Raw genomic sequence first — 23802 nt, 5'->3', positions numbered from 1 at the left:
CTGGTGGATCACAAGGGACGTTTCACCAACATCAACGTGGGATGGCCGGGAAAGGTACTTGACGCTCGCATCTTCAGGAACTCTGGTCTGTTTCAAAAGCTGCAGGAAGGGACTTTATTCCCAGATCAGAAAATAACTGTTGGGGATGTTGAAATGCCATAGTTATCCTTGGGGACCCAGTCTACCCCTTAATGCCATGGCTCATGAAGCCATACACAGGCAGCCTGGACAGTAGTCAGGAGCTGTTCAACTACAGGCTGAGCAAGTGCAGAATGGTGGTAGAATGTGCATTTGAACGTTTAAAGGCGCGCTGGCGCAGTCTACTGACTCGTTTAGACCTCAGTGAAACCAATGTTCCCACTGTTATTACTGCTTGCTGTGCGCTCCACAATATCTGTGAGAGTAAGGGGGAGACGATTATGGCGGGGTGGGAGGTTGAGGCAAGTCGCCTGGCTGCTGGTTATGCGCAGCCAGACACCGGGGCGGTTAGAAGAGCACAGGAGGGCACGGTACGCATCAGAGAAGCTTTGAAAACCAGTTTCATGACTGGCCAGGCTACGGTATGAAAGTTCTGTTTGTTTCTCCTTGATGAAACCCCCCGCCCCTTGGTTCGCTCTACTTCCCTGTAAGCTAACCACCCTTCCCTCCTCCCTTGGATCACCACTTGCAGAGGCAATAAAGTCATTGTTGCTTCACAGTCATGCATTCTTTATTCATTCATCACACAAATAGGGGGATGACTACCAAGGTAGCCCAGGAGGGGTGGTGGAGGAGGGAAGGAAAATGCCACACAGCACTTTAAAAGTTTACAACTTTAAAATTTATTGAATGCCAGCCTTTTGTTTTTTTGGGCAATCCTCTGTGGTGAGTGGCTGGTTGGCCAGAGGCCCCCCCACCGCATTCTTGGGCGTCTGGGTGAGGAGGCTATGGAACTTGGGGAGGAGGGTGGTTGGTTACACAGGGACTGTAGTGGCAGTCTGTGCTCCAGCTGCCTTTGCTGCAGCTCAACCATACACTGGAGCATACTGGTTTGATCCTTCAGCAGCCTCAGCATTGAATCCTGCCTCCTCTCATCACGCTCCTGCCACATATGAGCTTCAGCCCTGTCTTTAGCCCGCCACTTACTCTCTTCAGCCCGCCACCTCTCCTCCCGGTCATTTTGTGCTTTCCTGCACTCTGACATTAATTGCCTCTATGCATTCGTCTGTGTTCTGTTAGTGTGGGAGGACAGAATGAGCTCAGAGAACATTTCATCAGGAGTGGTTTTTTTTGCCTTCTAATCTTCACTAGCCTCTGGAAAGGAGAAGATCCTGTGATCATTGAAACACATGCAGCTGGTGGAGAAAAAAAAAGGGACAGCGGTATTTAAAAAGGCACATTTTATAAAACAGTGGCTACACTCTTTCAGGTTAAACCTTGCTGTTAACATTACATACATAGCACATGTGCTTTCGTTACAAGGTCGCATTTTGCCTCCCCCCACCGCGTGGCTACCCCCTCAACCCTCCACGCTTCCCGTGGCTAACAGCGGGGAACATTTCTGTTCAGCCACAGGCAAACAGCCCAGCAGGAACGGGCACCTCTGAGTGTCCTCTGAAGAAAAGCACCCTATTTCAACCAGGTGACCATGAATGATATCTCACTCTCCTGAGGATAACACAGAGAGATAAAGAACGGATGTTGTTTGAACGCCAGCAAACATACACTGCAATGCTTTGTTGTACAATGATTCCCGAGTACTTGTTACTGGCCTGGAGTGGTAAAATGTCCTACCATGGAGGACGCAATAAGGCTGCGCTCCCCAGAAACCTTTTGCAAAGGCTTTGGGAGTACATCCAGGAGAGCCGTGAATGCCAGGGCAAATTAATCCTTTCACATGCTTGCTTTTAAACCATGTATAGTATTTTAAAAGGTACACTCACCAAAGGTCCCTTCTCTGCCTGCCGGGTCCAGGAGGCAGCCTTGGGTGGGTTCAGGGGTACTGGCTCCAGGTCCAGGGTGAGAAACAGTTCCTGGCTGTCGGGAAAACCGGTTTCTCCGCTTGCTTGCTGTGAGCTATCTACGTCCTCCTCCTCCTCCTCATCTTCTTCTTCTTATCATAGAAGCGGCATGTTTGGGGCTCTGACCCGGAGCGCCTCTCTGGTTTTCTGGTAGGCTTGCCTCAGCTCCTTAAGTTTCACACGGCACTGCTTTGGGTCCCTGTTATGGCCTCTGGCCTTCATGCCCTGGGAGATTTTGACAAAGGTTTTGGCATTTCGAAAACTGGAACAGAGTTCTGATAGCACGGATTCCTCTCCCCATACAGCGATCAGATCCCGTACCTCCCATTCGATCCATGCTGGAGCTCTTTTGCGATTCTGGGGCTCCATCATGGTCACCTCTGCTGATGAGCTCTGCATGGTCACCTGCAGCTTGCTACTCTGGCCAAACAGGAAATGAGATTCAAAAGTTCTCGGTTCTTTTCCTGTCCACCTGGCCATGCATCTGAGTTAAGAGTGCTGTCCAGAGCGGTCACAATAGAGCACTCTAGGATAGCTCCTGGAGGCCAGTACTGTTGAATTGTGTCCACAGTACCCGAAATTTGACCCGGGAAGGCCGATTTAAGTGCTAATCCACTTGTCAGGGGTGGAGTAAGGAAATCGATTTTAAGAGCCCTTTAAGTAAAAAAAAAAATAAGGGCTTCATCGTGTGGACGGGTGCAGGTTTACATAGATTTAATGCTGCTAAATTAAACCTAAAGTCCTAGTGTAGAGCAGGGCTCACGGGGAAGGTTACTTTGAAATGGATGTAAAGTCTGGGTACTGTTGAAAGTCAATCTTAAAATATACAGGATGAAGGTATTTTATGAAGCACAATACTGTGTCTGTTCCGTTACAATTACAATTTGCTCACTGTAAAGTGCTGAAACTGTTGGGATATATGTTTCACCAGTTGTTTAGAGATCAGTACCTCCGACTCATAGCTGTAAGCTAGTCATATTAAAGACAACATATCAAAACCACTGAAATCGAAGGACTTGTCCTCTTACATATTTAAACCTTAAGGTTAAAAGCCTGGCCATTTACTGCAGTCAATGGCAAAACTCCCATTGACTTAAAGCCAGAATTTCACCCTCCGTCTGCAGTTAATGGACTAAAATACAGTATATTACAAGGTGAAGGATTAATTGGGCTAGGCCCCTGTTTACTCTAGAGGCTTGATTCAAAGGTGAGAGACAGTAGGTCCACCAAAGGGATGGCTAAGTCAAATAGCACCATCATCAATATTACACATTTTACTATCTGGCAATCTGAATATCACCTGAATAAAATCAGTATGTTCATTCTCAGGGGGCAAGAGTAGACCCTAGACTAGGGGTGGGCAAACTTTTTGGCCCAAGGGCCTCAAGCAGCTCTCAGAAGCAGCGGAATGTCCCCCCTCCAGATCCTATGTGGAGGCACAACCATGCAGCTCTGTGCGCTGCCCTGTCCACAGGCGCTGCTCCTGCAGCTCCCATTGGCCATGGTTCCCGACCAATGGGAACTGCGGGGGCAGTTCTGGGGGCAGTTCTAGGGGCGGGGGCAGCGTGCTGAACCCCTTGGCTGCCACTACAGGTAGGAGCTGGAGGAGGGATATGCGCTGCTTCTGGGAGCCATGCAGAGCAACAGTACATGCGGAGCGGGGCAAGCTCCGGACCCTGCTCCCTGGCGGAAGCTTAAGTGCCACGTTAAAATATCTGAAGGGCCAGATGCGGCCCCCGGGCCAGAGTTTGCCCACCCCTGTTCTAGACTAATTGTTGATCCAGTAGTGCTATCTCATTGGTCAAGAAGAGCGAGAGGAATGCAGACCAGTTTCTCCACTGATGTCATGAACTACTGTGCACCCTCTCTGTTGCCGCACAAGTTACTCACTGGCAAAGGGGAATGCAACCCTCACCAGTTACTCCCCACCCCAAGAGAGTGAGAAGGAGAGTAGCCCAATTTCCCTGCCATCCTGCCTCAATCCCTGTACATTAGGAAGGATAAAAACCTCCCAAAGAGTGGATGTCTCTCTAAAGGATGTGATGGAGCTGAACCAGAAGTCATAGGTTCAATATGGGAATTACTGGTTAAAGTTCTGTGCTGTGTTTTGCAGCAGGTCAGACTAGATGATTGTAATGGTCTCTTAATACATTAAAATCTATACATTTATGAAGCACCCACCCAGCACAAGACATTTCCCTTACTAGGAGCCATGTTCTAGAAATAGTGTGGTCCAGAGGCATCTATTCCTTCTCTCAGCTTCAGGGTCCGTAACTTGGTCCTCCCTTTCCTGGATTTTTAGAACTTTTTTTTTATGATGTCTGGTAGGCAGACAACTATCCCCCTCAGTCTAGTTGAAGATCTTTGAGAGGAGTGTAGCCTGCACTCTGCGGGGTGGGACCAAGAAACACTGCCTACCAGTCCTGCAGATAATGGCCCTTTAATTCTGGCAGTGGAATGTGGAATAGTACCACTGTCTCCAGAGTATTGAAGGGATTCTTTCAGTAGGTACTGGAGGAATATTTTTTGGTCTTGTGGTAGAAAACTAGAGTGAGGAAGTGGGTCAAGCCATGCTTCCCCCCACTTAAGAAGACTTCTTTTCTGTTCTTTTTTTCTTTCTTTCTGCATGGGAGGTGTAGGGTGTGTGTGTGTGTGTGTGTGTGTATAAAATGATTAGCTGAGACTTAGCTTCCCACCTTGAAGACTTTGGAGGTTGAAAGTAGAACAACAACTGGTCATCTCCTTCCACTCAGAACGCAACCCTAGGTATGCGGGGTGTATGAACTAGGTGTATGATGGAGGAGGGAATCTAGTGGGAGAGGTTTGTTGCTGAGAGGCTGATACTTGGATTCAGTGGCTACTTGGGTCCAGATATCACTCATATATCAGGAACCCCCCAAAAATTCCATTAGAATATTCACTCTTTTGCATACTATTACCCAGAAGTGTGTAAGAGCAATCAAAGAAGATTATGAAATTATAGAGAAAATAAATAATTATTTGTATTAGTCGTCCCCACCGAAGATTATGGTGAAATGCCTACCTCAGGCTTCACTACTTACAATAAGGTAGGTCTGCTGTTGTTGGAGATTGAATTGTCAACAAATGGGGGTTTGGAATAAGTAGAGAAATTAGTTTGCAATAAATCACAAAGAGTAGATGGCAGGCATCCAAGCATTTTGGAAGATCCAAGCGATGGAGCTGCTAACAAAAATATATAATTCATCATTAAACTAGAAGCTTTCCAGTGTCTTCTACCTGTCTTTTAAAAATGTGCTAATGTTGATCCTGGGAAGTATTATAATCCAGTGAGATTTACTGTAATACCAGAAATAGTAGCTGAGAAAATCATAAAGGGATGGATTATCACTTTACAGTCCAGTGCAAGGAAGGAGCAGCATGCAAATGCATTGCACATATGCAAAGCAGGGATTGAATTGTCACGGAGCCACAGTTCAGTCACTGCTGCTCCATGGGACAGCGAGCTGCACATGCCCTTTCTGGGCACAGTTTACTTTCCTCTCCACATCAGGTAAACTGTACTTCCTTGCTCAGCTGTGTGAGAGGGGAAGTAATAGCCCATCAGCAGCTGTTCTCCCCACCACATCCCACACAAGGTCTGGTGATGCTGTAGACCCCACAGGGAAGGAGCTATTTTAGGCCCTCTCAGTCAACGCCATGGGTACACAGCAGGGCTCACTATAGAGTTCTAAACATAGTGATGAAGCATCTACAGTAGGTAAGAACAAATAGCATGGTTCTGTAACTTATTAACAGAGCCCTGTACGTTCTGCAGCACACTGAACCCAAGTTCTGCAGGAGAGCCTTGATCCTGCAGTTCTGTTGGTACAGAGCTCTGCAGGAACTGAAATGCCCCAAAAAATTCACATAAAAGAGTTTTCTTGAATGAAGTGAATAACACTATAGATTGTGTAAACTATACTATCTGAATGTTTTCCAATGCATTTTAAGATGCTATGGAATTCTCACCTTATCAAAGAATGCAAGTCTGACCCAGAAGAAATCAGAGGACCTTGATGAAGCATATTGTGCCACCATTTATACATGTTTGCACCCACTTTTCGTGGTTACTGGGAGACAATGATGTGCTCCAGCTCCTTCCAAGTCTTTGGGCTAGTCTACGCTGGCAATGTTAAAGCACTGCGGCAGCAGTGCTTTAACATGGCTTATGTCATCATGGCAGAGCGCTGGGAGAGAGCTCTCCCAGCACTGTAAAAAACCCACCTCCTTTTTCACACCCCTGAGCGAGACAGTTGCGGCGCTGTAAAGTGACAGTATAGACAAGCCCTTAGTAACTTCTCTCTAGTCGGCGGTGGTACAACATAAATCATCTGAGGCCCTATCATTAGTGATTAGGGGAATGCATAGATCCTTTCTTTTCCCCTATTGAGACCTGGCACCTACTAATCTATTTCTCTTTCATGCCACACCAGATGGAGGACTGATGGTGGGCAATGTATTTGTGAGTGAAGGCAGAGGGGCAAAATAGTGAGTTAGGAATGTTTGCAAGTGACCAGCATAACTGAGGGTAGGAAAGAGAGATATTTGGGATGCAGAAGAAAACTTCAGGTAATTGAGCAACAGAAGAAAAGCATAGAAAAGTGCAAAGCACTTTGGAGGGAGAATTTAATTTACTGTCATATTATCATGGTTTCTGAATTAGTTGTGACTTCTCAGGATAAAGTTTTAGGCATCCTCCTGCAACATGAGATCATCTGCTTAATGTGTCCTGGCAGACAGAAAAGGTAAAGATGATGTTTTTGGTATTGGGCTTTTTTCATATATGTGTGTGTGTGTGTGTGTGACTGAGCTGTAGGAAATTTTGCAATAGATACACTTTGATTATCATTATTATGGTAGCACCTATAGACCCTGAGTGAGACTTGGGTTCTATTGTGTTGGCACTGTACAAACACATTGAGCAGGCCACATGGGGTAGACAGGTGAAGTGACTTGCACAAGCCCATATGACTCAGTGTCAGAACCAGGAATGCAACCCAGGTCTGCTGACTCCTAATTCAGTGCCCTTCCCACTGGACTATGCTGCCTCTCAGCTTATACTTCAGTACAAATAAATAGTTATCATTACAGTATATTAATTTTATATTCTTTTCCATTTTTTCTTAGTAATATTACATCTAAAGTTTTGGAAGAACAAAGCTTTAAGAGAACTTTTTTATTGCCTCTTTCCTCTATGGTTACTTTACTTGTTCCCCTTTTCTTGTTCTCTTCCCATCCGTGGCTCTGTTTTTCTGTTACTTTTCACCAGATCATTTTACTGCAGTGCCCATTTGTAGTGAGGGGCTTCAAAGGAATTCTCTCTCATAACAGTACCCTGCTAATGTCAGCCATGAATTCAAGCAGTGTAAGTCAGGTCAGTGGAGCAGGAATTCATATGCTGTTCTCTTCTGCTTCTAGTTATTTAATTTTGAGGTTATTTTGTTTCTGCTTAGAGGCAAGTGTTCTACTGAGCATCATGGAGTTTCTGAGTAATTCTTGCTTTCAGGGCTGTGCGTTGTCTGTATTGTCTAGTATCAACTCATGCTGACAGCTTTCATTAGAAGTTTTACAAACACTCTCCCTTTGTCCAGACTTCAGCTGATCTCATGATTACAAAAATAGCTGTAGTCAAGTTTAAAGGTATAATTTAATCTGGGGAAGATTTAGGCAAGAATGGGCATTTCGCACTTACTAAAATCTATATCTCTATATCCATAGACTGTATTGTTTGTGAAAGGTGCCAGATCAACACTACTGGAAGCTAAAGTCCTTCATTCATTCAAGCAAACAGGTTAATTAATGACAGGAGCCATTCAGGCTCCCACGCACTGTCTTGCCACTTTACTTTCAGCTAGCTCTGGAGGAAGGCACACCTATATAGATGACAGAGCAGGTTTTTTTTCCATGTCTATTTAGTTCTTGACTTCTTTGCTGAGGCTGCTGCCAATCAAGCATGTCAGTGAGTTCTGTGATATAGGTTCTGAAAAGCTTCTGAAAAGTTTACACCATCTCACAGAAGCCCTTAAGAAGCAGGTTCACCACCAACACATGTCCCGTACAGCTAACAGTCATCAGATAATACACTTTTTGGGTTACTTCTGTGTTGGGAAAAATTCAAACCTATGACCTAGAAATTTCAAAATCTTTTTATCTTTCCTGTGAGCCAGCCAACCCTCACAAAGTGTTTTGAAGCAAAGACTAAACTGAATAGTTTCTGAAATAGATTACCCTTCTGCATATTTTCCCTTTCTTTTTGACAACTACTTAGCAGCTTTCTAAGCGCCATGTTCTGCCATCAGTGAGGCTACTGAATATTTCACAGTTGATCTTGTACTTGTTGTTGGGTGATAGAAGTCTGGCAAGCCACATGTGTTGTAATGCCCTGCAGGTCTAGAACCCAGACTTGCACAGCTGCCAAGCAGCTGGTATCTCTGTCACCTAGCAGCAGCTGTAATCCGCTTGCGCTCCACTGCCCATGACCTACTATTGACACAGACTATGGGAAGTCCCACCTCAAGGGGTCTACAGGCAGAAGTCCTATGACTCCTGATTGGCTCCCCACTCTATGTAAACTTAAGGGGTGTTCCAGGAAGCGTCCAGGCAGTAGTGTGGATTTCCAATAGCTGCGACAGCCATTCCTTGCTCAAATCCTGAACTCTTGGCTTTGACCTTGGCTTGATTTGGACTTCACCTTCTGATTCGGACTCTCACCCTTGGTGTTGACCCTGGCCTGGAACCTAACTACGAACTCCTCTGCTACTCCCCATCTCACATTTGCCCCTACTCTGACCCTTGGTCCTGACTGTATGTTTGGGATTCTGACACATGCGCACATTCAGAACAAAGAAAATGGTCTCCCTGGGATTACTGCTTCAATATCAACAAAGTGGAACTCGGGGATAGAGCAGGTCAAAAATTTTCCCTCAGTGTTTTTTTTTAAATTGTTTTTGATGGAAAATGCACTTTCCAATGAAATGGAAATCTTCCGACAAAATGCAGTTTTTGTTGAAAACTTTTGAAATTTTATTAAAAAAAGCTGGATTTTTACAGTTTTTTTTTTCAGTGAAAACCTGGAAAAAATGGTGAAAATTAAAGTCATTTTCAGTGATTTTTTTTTTTCAGGAAAAAAATAGTTTTCATACCAGTGCTACTCAGGGCAATGGTCTTTACCATCAGGGCAAACGTTCACCAGACTCACATGTACATCTCAGTGGGAGATGTAGATACTGTCAGAATAGCCATATTGGGTATGACCAATGGTCCGGGTAGCCCAGTATCCTGTCTTCTAATGGTGGCCAGTGCGAGATGCTTCAGAGGGAATCGACAGAACAGGGCAATTATTGAATGATCCATCCCGTCGTCTAGTCCCAGCTTCTGGCAGTCAGAGGTTTAGGGACACCCAGAGCATGGGGTTTGTCCCTGACCATCTTGTCTAATCTCCATTGGTGGACCTATCCTCCATGAATTAATCTAATTTGATGAATCAGCAGAGTACCAATAAGTCCAGTTCAAACATCAACGCTAGAGTGGGTTGAAATTTTTGAAACAAAACATTTTTTTTGTCAAAACATTTTAAAATGATATTTTTGGTGAAAGACTGATATAGTTTTAACTTTTGTGAAAAATGTCATGTATTTTAAGAAAAAAATTAAAGTATTTGTTGTTTTAATTCCTAAGCAATCATCATTTAAAGTAGGCTACGTCTTACACTTCTTATAGAATGTGGAGCTTGCCAAGCCAACTTGCAGAAGCCTCATCAGCGAAATACAGAGCCCTCAGACCACCATGAAATCTGGTCAGTGGGCTGTCACCACCCCAGTGTAAGCGGCATGTAGTATACATGTGGATACATGGTGCAGTACAAAGCAGGCCACGTCCACACTGCAGTATGTAGTTACACGTCAAACACTCTGGCAGCTGGGAGGCAGTGGGGAAAGATTTCAGCAGCTCCCTGCTGCGTGAGCCTTTCACCATGGTGAAGAAAGGCTCTGGCAGGGAAGAGGCAGCGGGGAATCCTTTCCCTGCTGCCAGAGTCTTTCCCTGATGCGGGGAAAGACTCCAGCAGTGGGGAACTGACAGTCTTTCCCCATTGCGTCCCTGCTGCTAGAGTCTTTTCCTGTGGTGGGGAAGGCTCTGGCATCAGAGAGCTGCCAAAGCCTTTTGCTACTGGCCCCCCATCCCTTCCCTCCACTCCCCCCCCCCCGCGCCGGAGCCTTTCCCCACTGTTGGAGTCTCTTCCTGAGGCAGGGTGAGACTCCAGGAGCACAACACTACATTGATAAAAATAGCATGTAGACAGGGAGGCATAGCTTAGGAGAGTATAGTGCCATCTAGGGTAGGTGCTTGTGTCTTTACTTATTTTACCCGTGCTAGGGGTGCTAGGTACATATGTACTCTACATGCCATTGAAAGACATGCAGTGTAGATGTACCTTTAGTGGTGTCATAACTGGGCCTACAAATTTACCTTAATTGTAAAAAGGTATATGAACGTTCATAAGATGTTACAACAACCTATAATAACAGATGTTGATGAAAAGTGGGTCAAGTTGCTTTCAGTAATGAATGTTATAAATGGGTGCAAGAGAACCAGAGAGACTAAATTAGTCTTGGGGAAAAAAAGGCCACATTGCTATAATTCAAGGGCTATGTTGAAATCATGCTTGGTAAAAATAGAAGATGTGGAATCAGAAACCAATGAACCAAAATTGATGTGCTGGATATTAGGCCAAATTGGTGGACAAAATAATGAGGGGATGGACTATTCTATGCATCACTTCCTTTGTGGGTTCTTAAAGAAGAGACTTTGGGAGGACAAGAAAGGAAGAACAGCAGAAGCTACTGGATCAAGCTTCACCATCATGATTTGCACCCCCACTGTTTCTTTATAATCCAGATCCTGAGATGTCTTGACTAAACTGGGTCAGAGAGAGGGAGTCAGATGATATTGCCATCTCTATCAGCTCCAGATCAATCCAAAACACCACCTGAGATGAAATGGGATTGGAGTTGAACAACAGCTCCAGCCATGTAAACTCATAATCGTCCTTTTGGATAAAAGAGAAGTAATTACCATCTAAGACACTGTCAAACAAAGGGATTTTTGCTCCTAGAACTCTCGCCAGCTAAATGGAAAGGAAACAAGGGATGCTGTTAAAATGAAAGCTGTACTTAATACTTTACATTTCAAATGTTTTACCTGTGTTTTTTCTTTTTTTCTGTATCTTGAATAAAGGGTTTAAAGGATTTTTAGAATGTTTGCACCGTGGTACCAAAGAGGCTGAGATCTCTGTTTACCAAACCTTGGTTACCACTGTTTAATGTTGCACAGTGACTGGGTTATGCTAAAACCTTTTGCCCATTTATTCTGTCTAAATCAGTGGCTCTCAACCTTTCCAGACTACTGTGCCCCTTTCAAGAGCCTCATTTGTCTTGTGTACCCCCAAGTTTCCTCACTTAAAAACTTACAAAATCAGACATAAAAACACAAAAATGTGACCGCACACTATCACTGAAAAATTGCTTACTTTCTCATTTTTACCATATGATTATAAAATAAATCAATTGGAATATAAATATTGTACTTACATTTCAGTGTATATTTTTATGCAGCCTGTTGTAAAACTAGGCAAATATCTAGATGAGTTGACGTACCCCCCAGGAAGGCCTCTGAGTACCCCTGGTTGAGAACCACTGATCCAAATTAATGCAACAGTATTTCCAAAGAAAAAATAATAATATTCTTTGCTGACCTCATGGGGCAGTGGCTCATCAAATTGGCCTGTACTTGGAAGGGATCACATTCTTCCCACTGCTCCAGATGGCAAATTCTGTCACTGTGTTTATTCCAACATAAGAACAAAGAAGGCAAGAGGGATGATTAGTTTAGTTTAAACATTTTTGTCCACCCACTGGTTGCTGTCTTAGGCTCTCCATTCCCTCCTCTGCTGGACAAAGATACTCCCTCTGAGATACATCTTTATATCCTGATACAAACAAGTTAGTATTGCCTTTGACATAGTTACTGCCCCCTGACATGGCTACTTATTACTTTGTACATGTTCGTTTGATTAAAACATTTTTATTGTGTACTGTTATTCTGACCTTATCTTTTAGGTGGGGTCAGTGTGTTTCTCTTTTCCTTGGGGAATGTTCTGGTACCACTTGATATCGGGATGTGTTTGCGTAAGTACTTTGTGCTTAGCACTTTTTAGGAATGTCTATTTCTGCAATATCAGCCCTGTTCTTGCCAGATTGTGTGAACAGGTTCTGGCTTATACCAGACTTCTGATACAAGGGCTTATGTCTTAGGCTCTCTTCCTACTTCATTTGCTAGCTGCGGTAGCTTCATAAATAAGGAGCTGTCTTTCCCAGTACTGACTAACTGTGATGTTCATGCACAGAAATGTGGAATGGCCACATGTATATGCCATATATGCAGTAAACATGGCATAACCTAATGAAAGAGAGAGGAAGGATGGTCCCATGATTAGGGCCCTAGCCTGGGGCTTGGGAGACTGTGGTGCAATTCTCTGTGCTCCAGCACAGGCTTCCCATGTAATGTTGGGCAAGTTGCATACACTCTGTGTTTTAGTTCCCCATTTGTAAAACAGGGAAGATACTACTGCCCTACCTTCTAGGGGTGTGTTGTGAGGTTAAGTACATAAAGATGCAGTAATGGGGGCCAAGATAGATAGTCTTTCTCTTACTTGAACTGGCTAAGAAAATTCTTTTGTCATTGTCTCAGAGAAAGAAATGCTCCCTTAGCCAGGGAGAAGGGGGAAGGAAATTGAAGACCCTCCTTCCTCCCTCACCCCAAAAAGTTAGATTCCAGATCTTCTAGGTAACAGTAATTAGGTTGGATGTTTGCATATTAGTTCCACAGTACTTCTGCTTACTGGACCGGAATGAAGGGCATTCTGAGTATAGCCAACATCTATGTATATGTGTGGCTTAGTTAATGGGAAGGAAGAAGCTAGAACTAGGTTAAAATGTTTCATGGTTGCAACACTGATCTGTCTTTTTATGTATAATAACCTCTTAAGGAAGAGGGAGAGAGAGTAGATAGCTCTCGTCTGATTTAAACTAAGGTACAAATGAGTGGAGAAGCTTGATTTTTTTCCTCCCATGTAATTCAGTTCTATAAGTAACATAACACATATCCAGAAAGACCAGACCTCTTTCTGGTTTTACACCCTCTGTATGGAATTACTCTTTTTTAACTTTGTGAACTTTTTAATGCATTATCCAAAATCTGTAGTTAAACAATCTAGAGGTCCCCCCCACACATTCTTACCCTAAATGATATATTCTTGTTTTTAATGTGTCATAGTTGTGAGGCTATTCCCAATATTTCCAGCCAGGAAAAATATATATTGTTGATGAAGTAATCACCTAGCATATTTTTTCTTGAATAGGAAACACTTTCCTAAGCCACATTTGTTCAGGTATGGCAGTGTTTTGCACTGACATGTCTTTCTACTCTCAAAAGGTAATTGAAGGGGAAAATAGTCTCTTTGTGTGTCTTGTCAATGTCAAATGGGGCACAGAAATATTGAACATACTGTATATCCCTTAAGATATCCTTGCCTAGAGTGAAAAAATATTGACTTTTAATTGTTTGTTTAAAATGATTTGACCTCCACAAGAGAATTTTTGATCTTTAAAGTATTATGTATAACCATAACCAACCTACTTCTATTAGCTCAGAGATCACAGAACTCCGAGGTGTTTTGCTGGTGATACAGAGCTGTATTACAATAATATCTATACACACAGAAGATTATTCTTATCCTGTGGTGTTGAAAGGTTAAACAGCTGCACCTTTCTGTATTTCTCCAGTACTGTAACCAATGAGAAAACTATCTTGCCATCTTACAATGGTTTTCTTATCTTAAAACTGAACACCATCTTGAAGGCGTGTGAGATTTAGACACAGTGTTGACGACAGGTCTTATTAAGAGTGAATTATTGTAGCTCTCCAACCTTATTTGCTGTATTTGTCTCTGTAGAGAACCTCTGTTCAACATACTAGAAAAGATTTGTTTGAGTGCTCCTTTGAAAAGAATATATTAATGTTTTCTGTTCCATTACCAGCCAATTTGGCTTAATTTATATTAGTGTAAACAAGCAGACCTGCTGGATTTAAGAATATCATTTTGTGTGGATTTTAAAAAAAATCAAGAACGTGGGGCAATGAATTACACCTACAAGAGGATCTATCTAATTCACACTTCAGTAAAGCCTCCTTCTTTGTAGTAACATCCAGGACAAGATAATAGAAGCATCATCAGTGTCAACAATGGAACTTATGTAGCCAAGTCTTGAGAAATGTGTGAGCACTGTGACGTCACTGGCATTGACCCCATTCCTGCATCTGGCAATCCATAAACCTCACTAATCTGCATGGGAGCTCCCTTATCTAAAGGAAGTTCTGATGTGCTAATATAGTGCATACTACAGCTATGCTTGTAATTAGGATGTCCATTGTAAACTCCTGTTTGCACATCCATAATTTTCTGAAAAATTCACCTTTTCAGCTAACTTCCCCTCTTCAGTCTCTGTCCAAAAGTGAATGCTTCTGGAAAGTTTGGGCCCTTTCTTTTTGAGTTAAGTGGGGTGTCCCTTCTCAAAAAAGGTATATTGGAATTGGAAAAGGTTCAGAAAAGGGAAACAAAAATTATCAGGAGTATGGAACAGGTTCCATATGAGGAGAGATTAATAAGACTGGGACTTTTCAGCTTGGACTGACCAAGCATGGCCATTCTTATGTTTTTTATGAAAGAAATCACTTTATTTTTTTAAAAAAAACCCTAATGCTTTTTGGGGAGGAAGGGGCTATGGAGCAGGGATATGAAAAAGATGGCTGAAGTTGAAACCTGGCATGTAAATTGCTTTAATTGGGGACTAGAAGCTTTGCAGAAAAAGTGGTTTTGATTTAGTAAGTGCATGCAAACTGAACATTGTGCATACAGAAAACACAAATTCTGTAAGTCTTAGAGGTGAACGCTTTGTGAGAAGAGCTGGGTGCATAATTTGGAGTATGTGCACTTTTCATGAAAAGTTCTGAAGTCCTGATTGTTGCCTTTTAAACTGAGCCCACTTGTTCTCTGCCCAGCTCTCTTGTTCCTGCATATATCTCTGTTTTTTAGAAATCTTGATCAATAGAATATATATATGATTCAAAGGGTAAGTCTATACTTGAGCTGTATGTGTAATTTCCAGCATATGTAGACATACCTGCACTAGCTCTGATTGAGGTAGCATGCTAAAAATAGAAGTGCTAGTGGCAAGACTGGCTAGCCGCCCTGAGTACATGCCTGTGATTTCAGATGGGATCATGCTAGGGCAGATAGCCTACCTGTTTCTTGTGACACTGCAGCTAAACTATTTGTAGCATGCTAGCTCCAATCAGAGCTAGTGCAGTATGTCTACCCATGCTGCAAATTACACCTACAGGGACAGTGTCGACATATCTAAAATGTCTTAGCTTTTGGGCTTTGCACCCAGAATGCACTGCAAATTTGCAGCTATAGAGTTGGGAAATTTGAAAGAGATGATAGAGGTTGTAGTTTCCCAAGTTTGAGTTAAAACCTCACCTGATGTCATTGAGCTGAGCTCCATTGACTCACTGAACTTCAGCAATTTACACTATTTTAGAATTTGGCCCTGTGTCTGGGTATGCTTGACTGTTTGGTCAATCTGGCTTTGTGTCAGTCCTAGCTAACTGTGAAGTACATTTTCATTTTGTCATGCTTCTGCCCTGCTGATATTTACCATCTTTAATAATATATATCTGAGCTGGATGCTTATTTTCCATTCAACCTCTCAGGGGTAAAGATAAGCTTTAGTTTTCCCACAATTTTTAAAACTTTTAGCACATTGTTGGAGAAACCTATAATCACTTTAAATGTTTGATGGGAAGGAACAAAAGAGAATTTCTCATACCTTATTTATCTTCCATTTACAATAACCTGTTCTTCTTTTAAGTTATTTTACTTAGTTTGTTCTCATGGCTGCATAAAATTCAAACTAACAAGAATCAGCAGGAATCATTATTTCTTTTCTTTTGTATTGTATCTGATGGACAAATACCTATGCATTGCTTGGACAAAGTTTTTTGCATGTAAGTGAAATTCACTCCTCTATTGGGGGGAAGAGGCACTGCAAGGACAATGCACCACTTATGCCCCACATTGAGCCCTATTTTGTAGGCATAAGTGGAATGTAAGTGATGCACAGAGTAGGTCTTGTGCTGGCCTCTGCACCAGTGGGGAATGTCACCTGTGTAGGGGGGAAAAGCAATTTGCAGCTTGCTAATTATAGGAGTGAAAAGTGTCCATATTCACTGTTTCAAAAACCCATTCACCTGTGTCAAGTAGGAAAACTTCCTCAGCTAATAGGGGCAAGGAGATGCCAAGCAATCCATTTTTGCAGTTTCTTTCTTTCAACAAGAGATTCCCTTTGGGCAGAGGAATCCTCAGCTACTTCTTTAGATCACCTATAAATTCCTTTTGTACCATCCCAGTGATGCAAATGGGACTTAACCTGGACCAAGGATCTGGCATGCAGTTTCTAACCCTTATGGTTGTGAAGAAAATATTCCAAATGTGAACTGATGCATAGCTACCTTCCAGAGTCTTCTAACAGACAACTCTAGTGCCCCTGCTCCTGCACCTACTTTTGCCAAACCAGATCTGCAAAGTGAAACTGCTAAGTCTCTGGTCATTTTCACTCTGGTGCCATTCAGAACCCTGTGGACAGGGACAAAATTGACAAAGCTTTGTCAATTTCACCCTAAAGCTACAGGAAGGTCAGCAGCAGATCCTAAAGACATCCAGGAGAGAGAGGGACCCCCCCCCCCCAAAAAAAAAAACCAGTCAGGGGAAGGGGCAGAGCTACAGAAAAACTCCTCCTAAGAAGCAAGTGTCTGGCAGGAGAGCAGAGACCTCCCCCACCTTTCACTGCAGCCAGGGACCTGAGTATAAGGAAAGCAGTGGACATACCCATCAACCAGGAGGCTCTGGAATGCGGGGACGGGGGTCAGAGAGCTCCGGCTTTCCAGCAGCCATAAGAGTGAGCTTCAGATGTAACAGATATCTAATACCCATAGGCTGTTATGACTAATCAGGGAAAAACTCCTGCCCTAGAGGAACCCAACTCCATTGTAGGCAGCTGAGGCAAGGCTTCTTACCCAGCTTTCTCACCATGGGACTGCCCCTTGACCTTGCAGGTGTTATCCCTTCCTCTCATCTTTTGTATCTGCCTTTGGCTAGATAGGTTTAGGTCTCTAGTTAGATGGTGGCTGCTCAGTTTTTCAAGCCTGGTCCATATTGAGCTGCAAGCATATACAAATATAGAATCATAGAATATCAGGGTTGGAAGGGACCTCAGGAGGTCATCTCGTCCAATCCCCTGCTCAAAGCAGGACCAATCCCCAACTAAATCATACAGCAAGGCAGTGTATTTACGTGAGTTTATGAAACACATGCATACTGTACCTGTAATGTATAGAAAAGAAAGCTTGTTTCAAATAATACACTATTTGTGGTATAAATAGATTGAGGCAATCACGCTTGAGTAGTTCTCAACCTTTATCTGAACTACTTTTTGCACCACGGTTCAGTGATGTGTGCTCTGGAAAGGTGACTGAACTGCGAATCAGCCTGGAGATTCTGTTATAATGTACTATTTTGGCAGTAAGTGGAGCAGTTGCTAGTGATGGAACATGAAAGCAGAGCTGTTGTTCTAAATTTTGCTTATTTGAGGACTAAGTGTTGCAGTAGAACTGGCTGAATTTGACACACAAGAGGGTCAGTGGACTATGCCATTTAATTCTGCTACACTCATATATACACTCACCAAGAAGATTAAGTTGTATAGGAGGTGAAAATGGGTAAGTCAAGCTGCACTGTGTAAAAAAAAAATATATATATATATATATATATATATATAATAAAAAAAATTCCTTTCAGTTTTAGACTTTTTACTTTTTTTAAAGTAACTCCTGAAACGTAACTCTTGAAAGTTTTTTTTCCCCCCTGCCCTCTTAGTACAATAAGTCAAAGCGACATAGTTAAGAAGTGGCACTATAAACTGCTTTTTCAGTTGTTTCTTTTGAGCAGACAATGTTCAAATAGTTCTGGAAAAAAGCATGTGCAAATAATTATCCACCAAGAATTTCTAAACACAGTATTCCTTAAACACCCCAGACAAAAGTCATATTGCAATGAATAGGCTGGAGAACGCCACTAGTACTGATCTTAACCAAGGACTTACAGTATACTGTCTTGGAAGTTCACAATTTCACTCATGCACTTTGGTACCCGTGTTATGACACCTCAGGGGTGCACTTTGACATTTAGTGAGTTTGGATTTTATTCTTTTTTTTTGCACATTACAGAAACCTGTTTAAACAGAGAGTTAATCTGTACAAAGATCAGCTTTGGTTAGCTGGTTAGATCTGTAAAAGCGGGGAGAGCAAAGAGTTTCCTTAGGACCATTTAGCTTGAGGTGGGGGAAGTTCAAAGCTATTTACCTCCCATCCAGGTATACTGGATAGATGTTTGAAGGTGGGCGTGCCAAGGATACAGGTGAGATTATGCTTGCCAGGTTTGTGATGACCATTCTGTCTCCAGTTTGTTGTTAGTCATTTTGTTTGATTTTTATGTACAAAAGCTTTAAAGCAGACATTGTTAGGATGTTGAAGTACAGCCAGTACCTGCTTAAGCAAAATGCTACAATAGAATAAATGCATGTTAAAAAAACTTGTCACATTGGGCAAAGCAGAAATATCGATAATATCAAACATGCATGTTTGGATGTGAATAAGCACAGAATGAATTCTGGTCATCTTTTTGCTTCGTTACACTCCATTTGTATGTAATTAGCTAATAACTTTCTGAGTATTGAATTAGGTGTCCCCAGATTACAGCAAAGTAATAGTCAAATCTTGGTTTGTTTGTTTTTTCATTCTGTGTGAATGTTTTAGCTAGCATCTGACAAAGATATAATTGCTTTGCTTTTAGTGAAGGTATTACCTAGATCAGTGTGTCAGACACACCCACACAGAGGAAAGAAATACAGGCACGCATTCTAGAAGTGAATGTCTGTGTGTGAAAGAATAGTAGAAGAAACAGCTGAATGGAATAGTGTTTGAAATGATTATGATGATTCAGCAACATTAGTTGCTAATGTTCCTCTTCCTAGATTCCAAATCCTACGTTCTTGCTCTGTTTTTGTTTGAGAATTTGAAAGCCACGTGCAAAGTCAAGGACTGATTAGTTTTAAAGACCTATTATGCTACTAAACTTAGAACGTAAACAGAATTACATTTCAGAGTAACAGCCGTGTTAGTCTGTATTCGCAAAAAGAAAAGGAGTACTTGTGGCACCTTAGAGACTAACCAAATTACATTTGTTAACAATTCTGGGGACATGAATGATTTGAGGTCTAATGGACTGATAAACTGAAAATGTTAAAAATAATTTTTGTCTAATATTTATGCCTAATATTGGCATCAGCTTTAATTTGGAAAAGTATTGACTTTGTTTGTATTCCATCAAAGCTAATGTTTGCTTTCTTTGCCCAGACCTACTATACATGAAAAAACTTCATGAGCTGTTGTTTCTCATTATATTGGTCAAGTAACAATGCTATTGCAAAGTTAAGGCTTTACTACCCAGTGGGGTGAGCACACTGACATGCACAAGACTAATGACTGCAAGTTAAGGGCTTCTCTATATGGACAAATAAATGTGCATCACATTAATGCACTTTAGAAAATTCAATTCCTTTAGAGCCCATTACCCCCACTGTGCATAGAAGGCCTTAATCTGCAGTCATTTGTCTCATCTCTATTGCTGAATGTTGGGTTTGGTTAAAGGGTAGTTTAAAAAATTGGACTATACTTAAAACTGTTATAATCTGGCAGTATCATTTAGATTCTTAATATGCAGTTCTTTAATCTACTACTCAGGCTAAAAGAACAAACCATAGGAGAAAGGAGATCTGGTTTCTATTCTCTGCTCTGCTACTGATGCACTGCAAGACCCTGGGCAAGTCACTTAGGGCCATATTCGGACATTCTCATGTGGAGTAGCGCCTTAATCTCCAAAAAGTTCTGTTTATTTCAGTAGAACTACTTGCAGAGTAAGGTACTGCTACATGTGAGTAAGAGTGTCTGCTTCTGGCCCTTAATCTCTCTGCCTTCTGAGCAAACTAAGATTAATATTCCCTACTTTGTGAGGATTAGTTTATTCATTTTTGTGAACTGTGTTGAGATCTTTTGGTGGAAGGAATTTTAAAATTACAAAGTTACAAAATATCATTATACATTTGCCCAGAAATGAGCCTGAAGCAAGAAAACAATATTAGTAGTACTTGTAGTAATGCCCAGAGGCCCCATTCATGGATACGAGCCCCATTGTATTAAATACTTTGTTGTTGTCATTATGAATGACTATGAAGTGCTGCTATGAATGGCCGTGAGTAGTCATTGGGCCAGAGAAAAAGAATGAGAATGGCTCTATAGCTTGATGGTTAGCGCGCTCACCGAGGATGTGTAAGACCCAAATTCAAGTTCCTGCTCCAATGACTAATTATTTATAAAAAGTGAAACAGCTTCAATAGGAGAGACTGAGAGAAACCTATGCCAGAATACTCCAAAACCCAGTGGTTAGCACATTCACCCGAGAGGTGGGAGACCTGGGTTCCAGATCTTTCTCCTCATTTGTGAAGAGGGGGAAACAGAAGACCCATATCCCAGGTGGGTACCCTACCCATTGGGCTAAAGGCTACAAGAATGATGTTGTTCGTTCTTCCCCATGCCCTCAAGCCATTTTGTGAATCTAGTTCCCCTTTGCTTTTGTTAAAATTTGAATTGGGTCAAAATGAAATCATAGAATCATAGAATATCAGGGTTGGAAGGACCCCAGAAGGTCATCTAGTCCAACCCCCTGCTCAAAGCAGGACCAATTCCCAGTTAAATCATCCCAGCCAGGGCTTTGTCAAGCCTGACCTTAAAAACCTCTAAGGAAGGAGATTCTACCACCTCCCTAGGTAACGCATTCCAGTGTTTCACCACCCTCTTAGTGAAAAAGTTTTTCCTAATATCCAATCTAAACCTCCCCCACTGCAACTTGAGACCATTACTCCTCGTTCTGTCATCTGCTACCATTGAGAACAGTCTAGAGCCATCCTCTTTGGAACCCCCTTTCAGGTAGTTGAAAGCAGCTATCAAATCCCCCCTCATTCTTCTCTTCTGCAGGCTAAACAATCCCAGCTCCCTCAGCCTCTCCTCATAACTCATGTGTTCCAGTCCCCTAATCATTTTTGTTGCCCTTCGCTGGACTCTCTCCAATTTATCCACATCCTTCTTGAAGTGTGGGGCCCAAAACTGGACACAGTACTCCAGATGAGGCCTCACCTATGTCGAATAGAGGGGAACGATCACGTCCCTCGATCTGCTCGCTATGCCCCTACTTATACATCCCAAAATGCCATTGGCCTTCTTGGCAACAAGGGCACACTGCTGACTCATATCCAGCTTCTCGTCCACTGTCACCCCTAGGTCCTTTTCCGCAGAACTGCTGCCTAGCCATTCGGTCCCTAGTCTGTAGCTGTGCATTGGGTTCTTCCGTCCTAAGTGCAGGACCCTGCACTTATCCTTATTGAACCTCATCAGATTTCTTTTGGCCCAATCCTCCAATTTGTCTAGGTCCTTCTGTATCCTATCCCTCCCCTCCAGCGTATCTACCACTCCTCCCAGTTTAGTATCATCCGCAAATTTGCTGAGAGTGCAATCCACACCATCCTCCAGATCATTTATGAAGATATTGAACAAAACCGGCCCCAGGACCGACCCTTGGGGCACTCCACTTGATACCGGCTGCCAACTAGACATGGAGCCATTGATCACTACCCGTTGAGCCCGACAATCTAGCCAGCTTTCTACCCACCTTATAGTGCATTCATCCAGCCCATACTTCCTTAAAATGTTTTGTTTCAACATTTCAGAAACATTGCGATTTCTCAGTCTGGTCGAAACGTTCAATGAACTTAGTGGTTTTCTGGTGTATAGTTTATTCACTGAAAAAATGTTGATCAGCTCTAGTCACAAGTGCTTTGTGTCTATTGTTATACTGCATTAAAAGGAACTCCTCCTTTCATGGTGCATGCATCTCTCCTGTGGAGGAGGCGACCATTCTTTTACTAATTCTCTTCTATTGGGGGGCTAGAGCCGATTGGAGAAATAAAAAGCTACAGTAGATTCAGAGTATTTTTTGATATTTCTATTTGCACACATAAAGTAAAGATCTAGATGGTAGTCAATACTGTTCAGAGCTATAACCATGCATTATTAGTTACTAAGCAACAAGACACAACAGGTAGTAACTACCTGGGAGATTACGGCATTGCTCATGTGGCCTTATACAGCAAGAAGGCCAAAGAAGGAATGGCTGTATCCACTTTCAGTGTGCAGTAATCCCCTAGAAATATGCTCTCTGTTGTGTCTCATTGCCACTTGCAAATGCAATACACAAATAAAATCAAGGAAAGCAGCCAGATCTAACCATATATAGAATAAAAAGAATGAGGAGTACTTGTGGCACCTTAGAGACTAACAAATTTATTTGGACATAAGCTTTCGTGGGCTAAAACCCACTTCATCAGATGCATGGAGCAGAAAATACAGTAGGAAGTTGTGTGTGTATACACATAAGGTGGGGGTTGCCATACCAACTCTAACAAGACAAATCAATTAAGATGGACTATTATCAGCAGGAGAAAAAAAACTTTTGTAGTGATAATCAGGATGGCCCATTTCAAACAGTTGACAAGAAGGTGTGAGTAACAGTAGGGGGGAAATAGTCTGACATAATTGACAACCAACTGGAAGCTTCATTTGTGTCTGAAGTTCTAAAGCAGTTTCAAACTGGAAAAGTATTTTGCTGTAATGAATTTGAATAAGTGTTATCATTACTGTTTGTTATGTGGATTGCTGGAGTGCCTAGAGGCCCCGCTTTAGTGGATCCCACTTTAGCAGATCTTGTGGCTTAGCTGTAATGCACTCTTTACACACAATCATACCTCAAATAACTCACAATCTATTTTATGACCATATAAAACATGTGGATTAGATGAATAAGTGGGGAAGGGAACCATGAGATAACAGTTGTAGTAGGAAGAGAGCCTGAAACATAAGCCTTTGTATCAGAGGCCTGGTATGAGGCAGGACCTGCTCACAGAATCTGGCAAGAACAGGGCTGATATTGCAGAAATACACATTCCTAAGAAGTGCTAGGCACAGAGTACTCACGCAAACACATCCCAATAGCAAGTGATACCAGAACATCCTGATATCAAGGATGGTACAAAAACGTTCCCCATGGATAACAGAAATGTACTGACCCCTCCTAAAAGATAAGATCAGGATAACAGTAAGTAATAAAAATGTTTTAATTAAACCAACATGTACTGGGTAATAGCTAGCCACGTCAAGGGGCAGCAACTAATTATGTCAAAGGGGCAGTACGCAACTTGTTTGTATCAGGGTATAAAATGGAGTCTCAGGTAGAGTGTCTTTTGTCCTGCCAAGCGGGGAATGGAAAGTCCCGCCATTCACTGAGCTGTGTTCATTGTCATGGGCATACATGTCTTAGTATCCTCAGAGCATCTACCAGGTGCTATTACTGTGATTTGTCAACAATAAACCTGGCCTGGTGCCTTCGCACTTTAGTGCATCTTGTGGTCATTGGACAGTTTGCTCGAGGTCTGCTGTG

The 23802-nt window shown here is 42.3% G+C and overlaps 1 protein-coding gene across 2 annotated transcripts in view; it reads left to right on the top strand.

Moving 5' to 3' along the window:
- DHRSX (dehydrogenase/reductase X-linked) overlaps positions 1-23802 on the top strand; it is a 224396-nt gene that overhangs the window by 123297 nt on the left and 77297 nt on the right. Inside the window, exon 4 of one of the 2 annotated variants that reach the window (XM_073354104.2) lies at positions 12137-12205. The exons of the other annotated variant lie outside the window; for it this stretch is intronic. Within the exon in view, the coding sequence (XP_073210205.1) occupies positions 12137-12205 (69 nt within the window). The remainder of the gene's footprint in view (positions 1-12136; positions 12206-23802) is intronic. 2 annotated transcript variants of the gene reach the window in all.

This window comes from Lepidochelys kempii, chromosome 1 (assembly GCF_965140285.1).
Source record: "Lepidochelys kempii isolate rLepKem1 chromosome 1, rLepKem1.hap1, whole genome shotgun sequence".
Classification (NCBI taxonomy): Eukaryota; Metazoa; Chordata; order Testudines; family Cheloniidae; genus Lepidochelys; species Lepidochelys kempii.
Note: the sequence above shows the minus strand (reverse complement) of the source record. Positions and strands in the feature narration are given on the sequence as shown.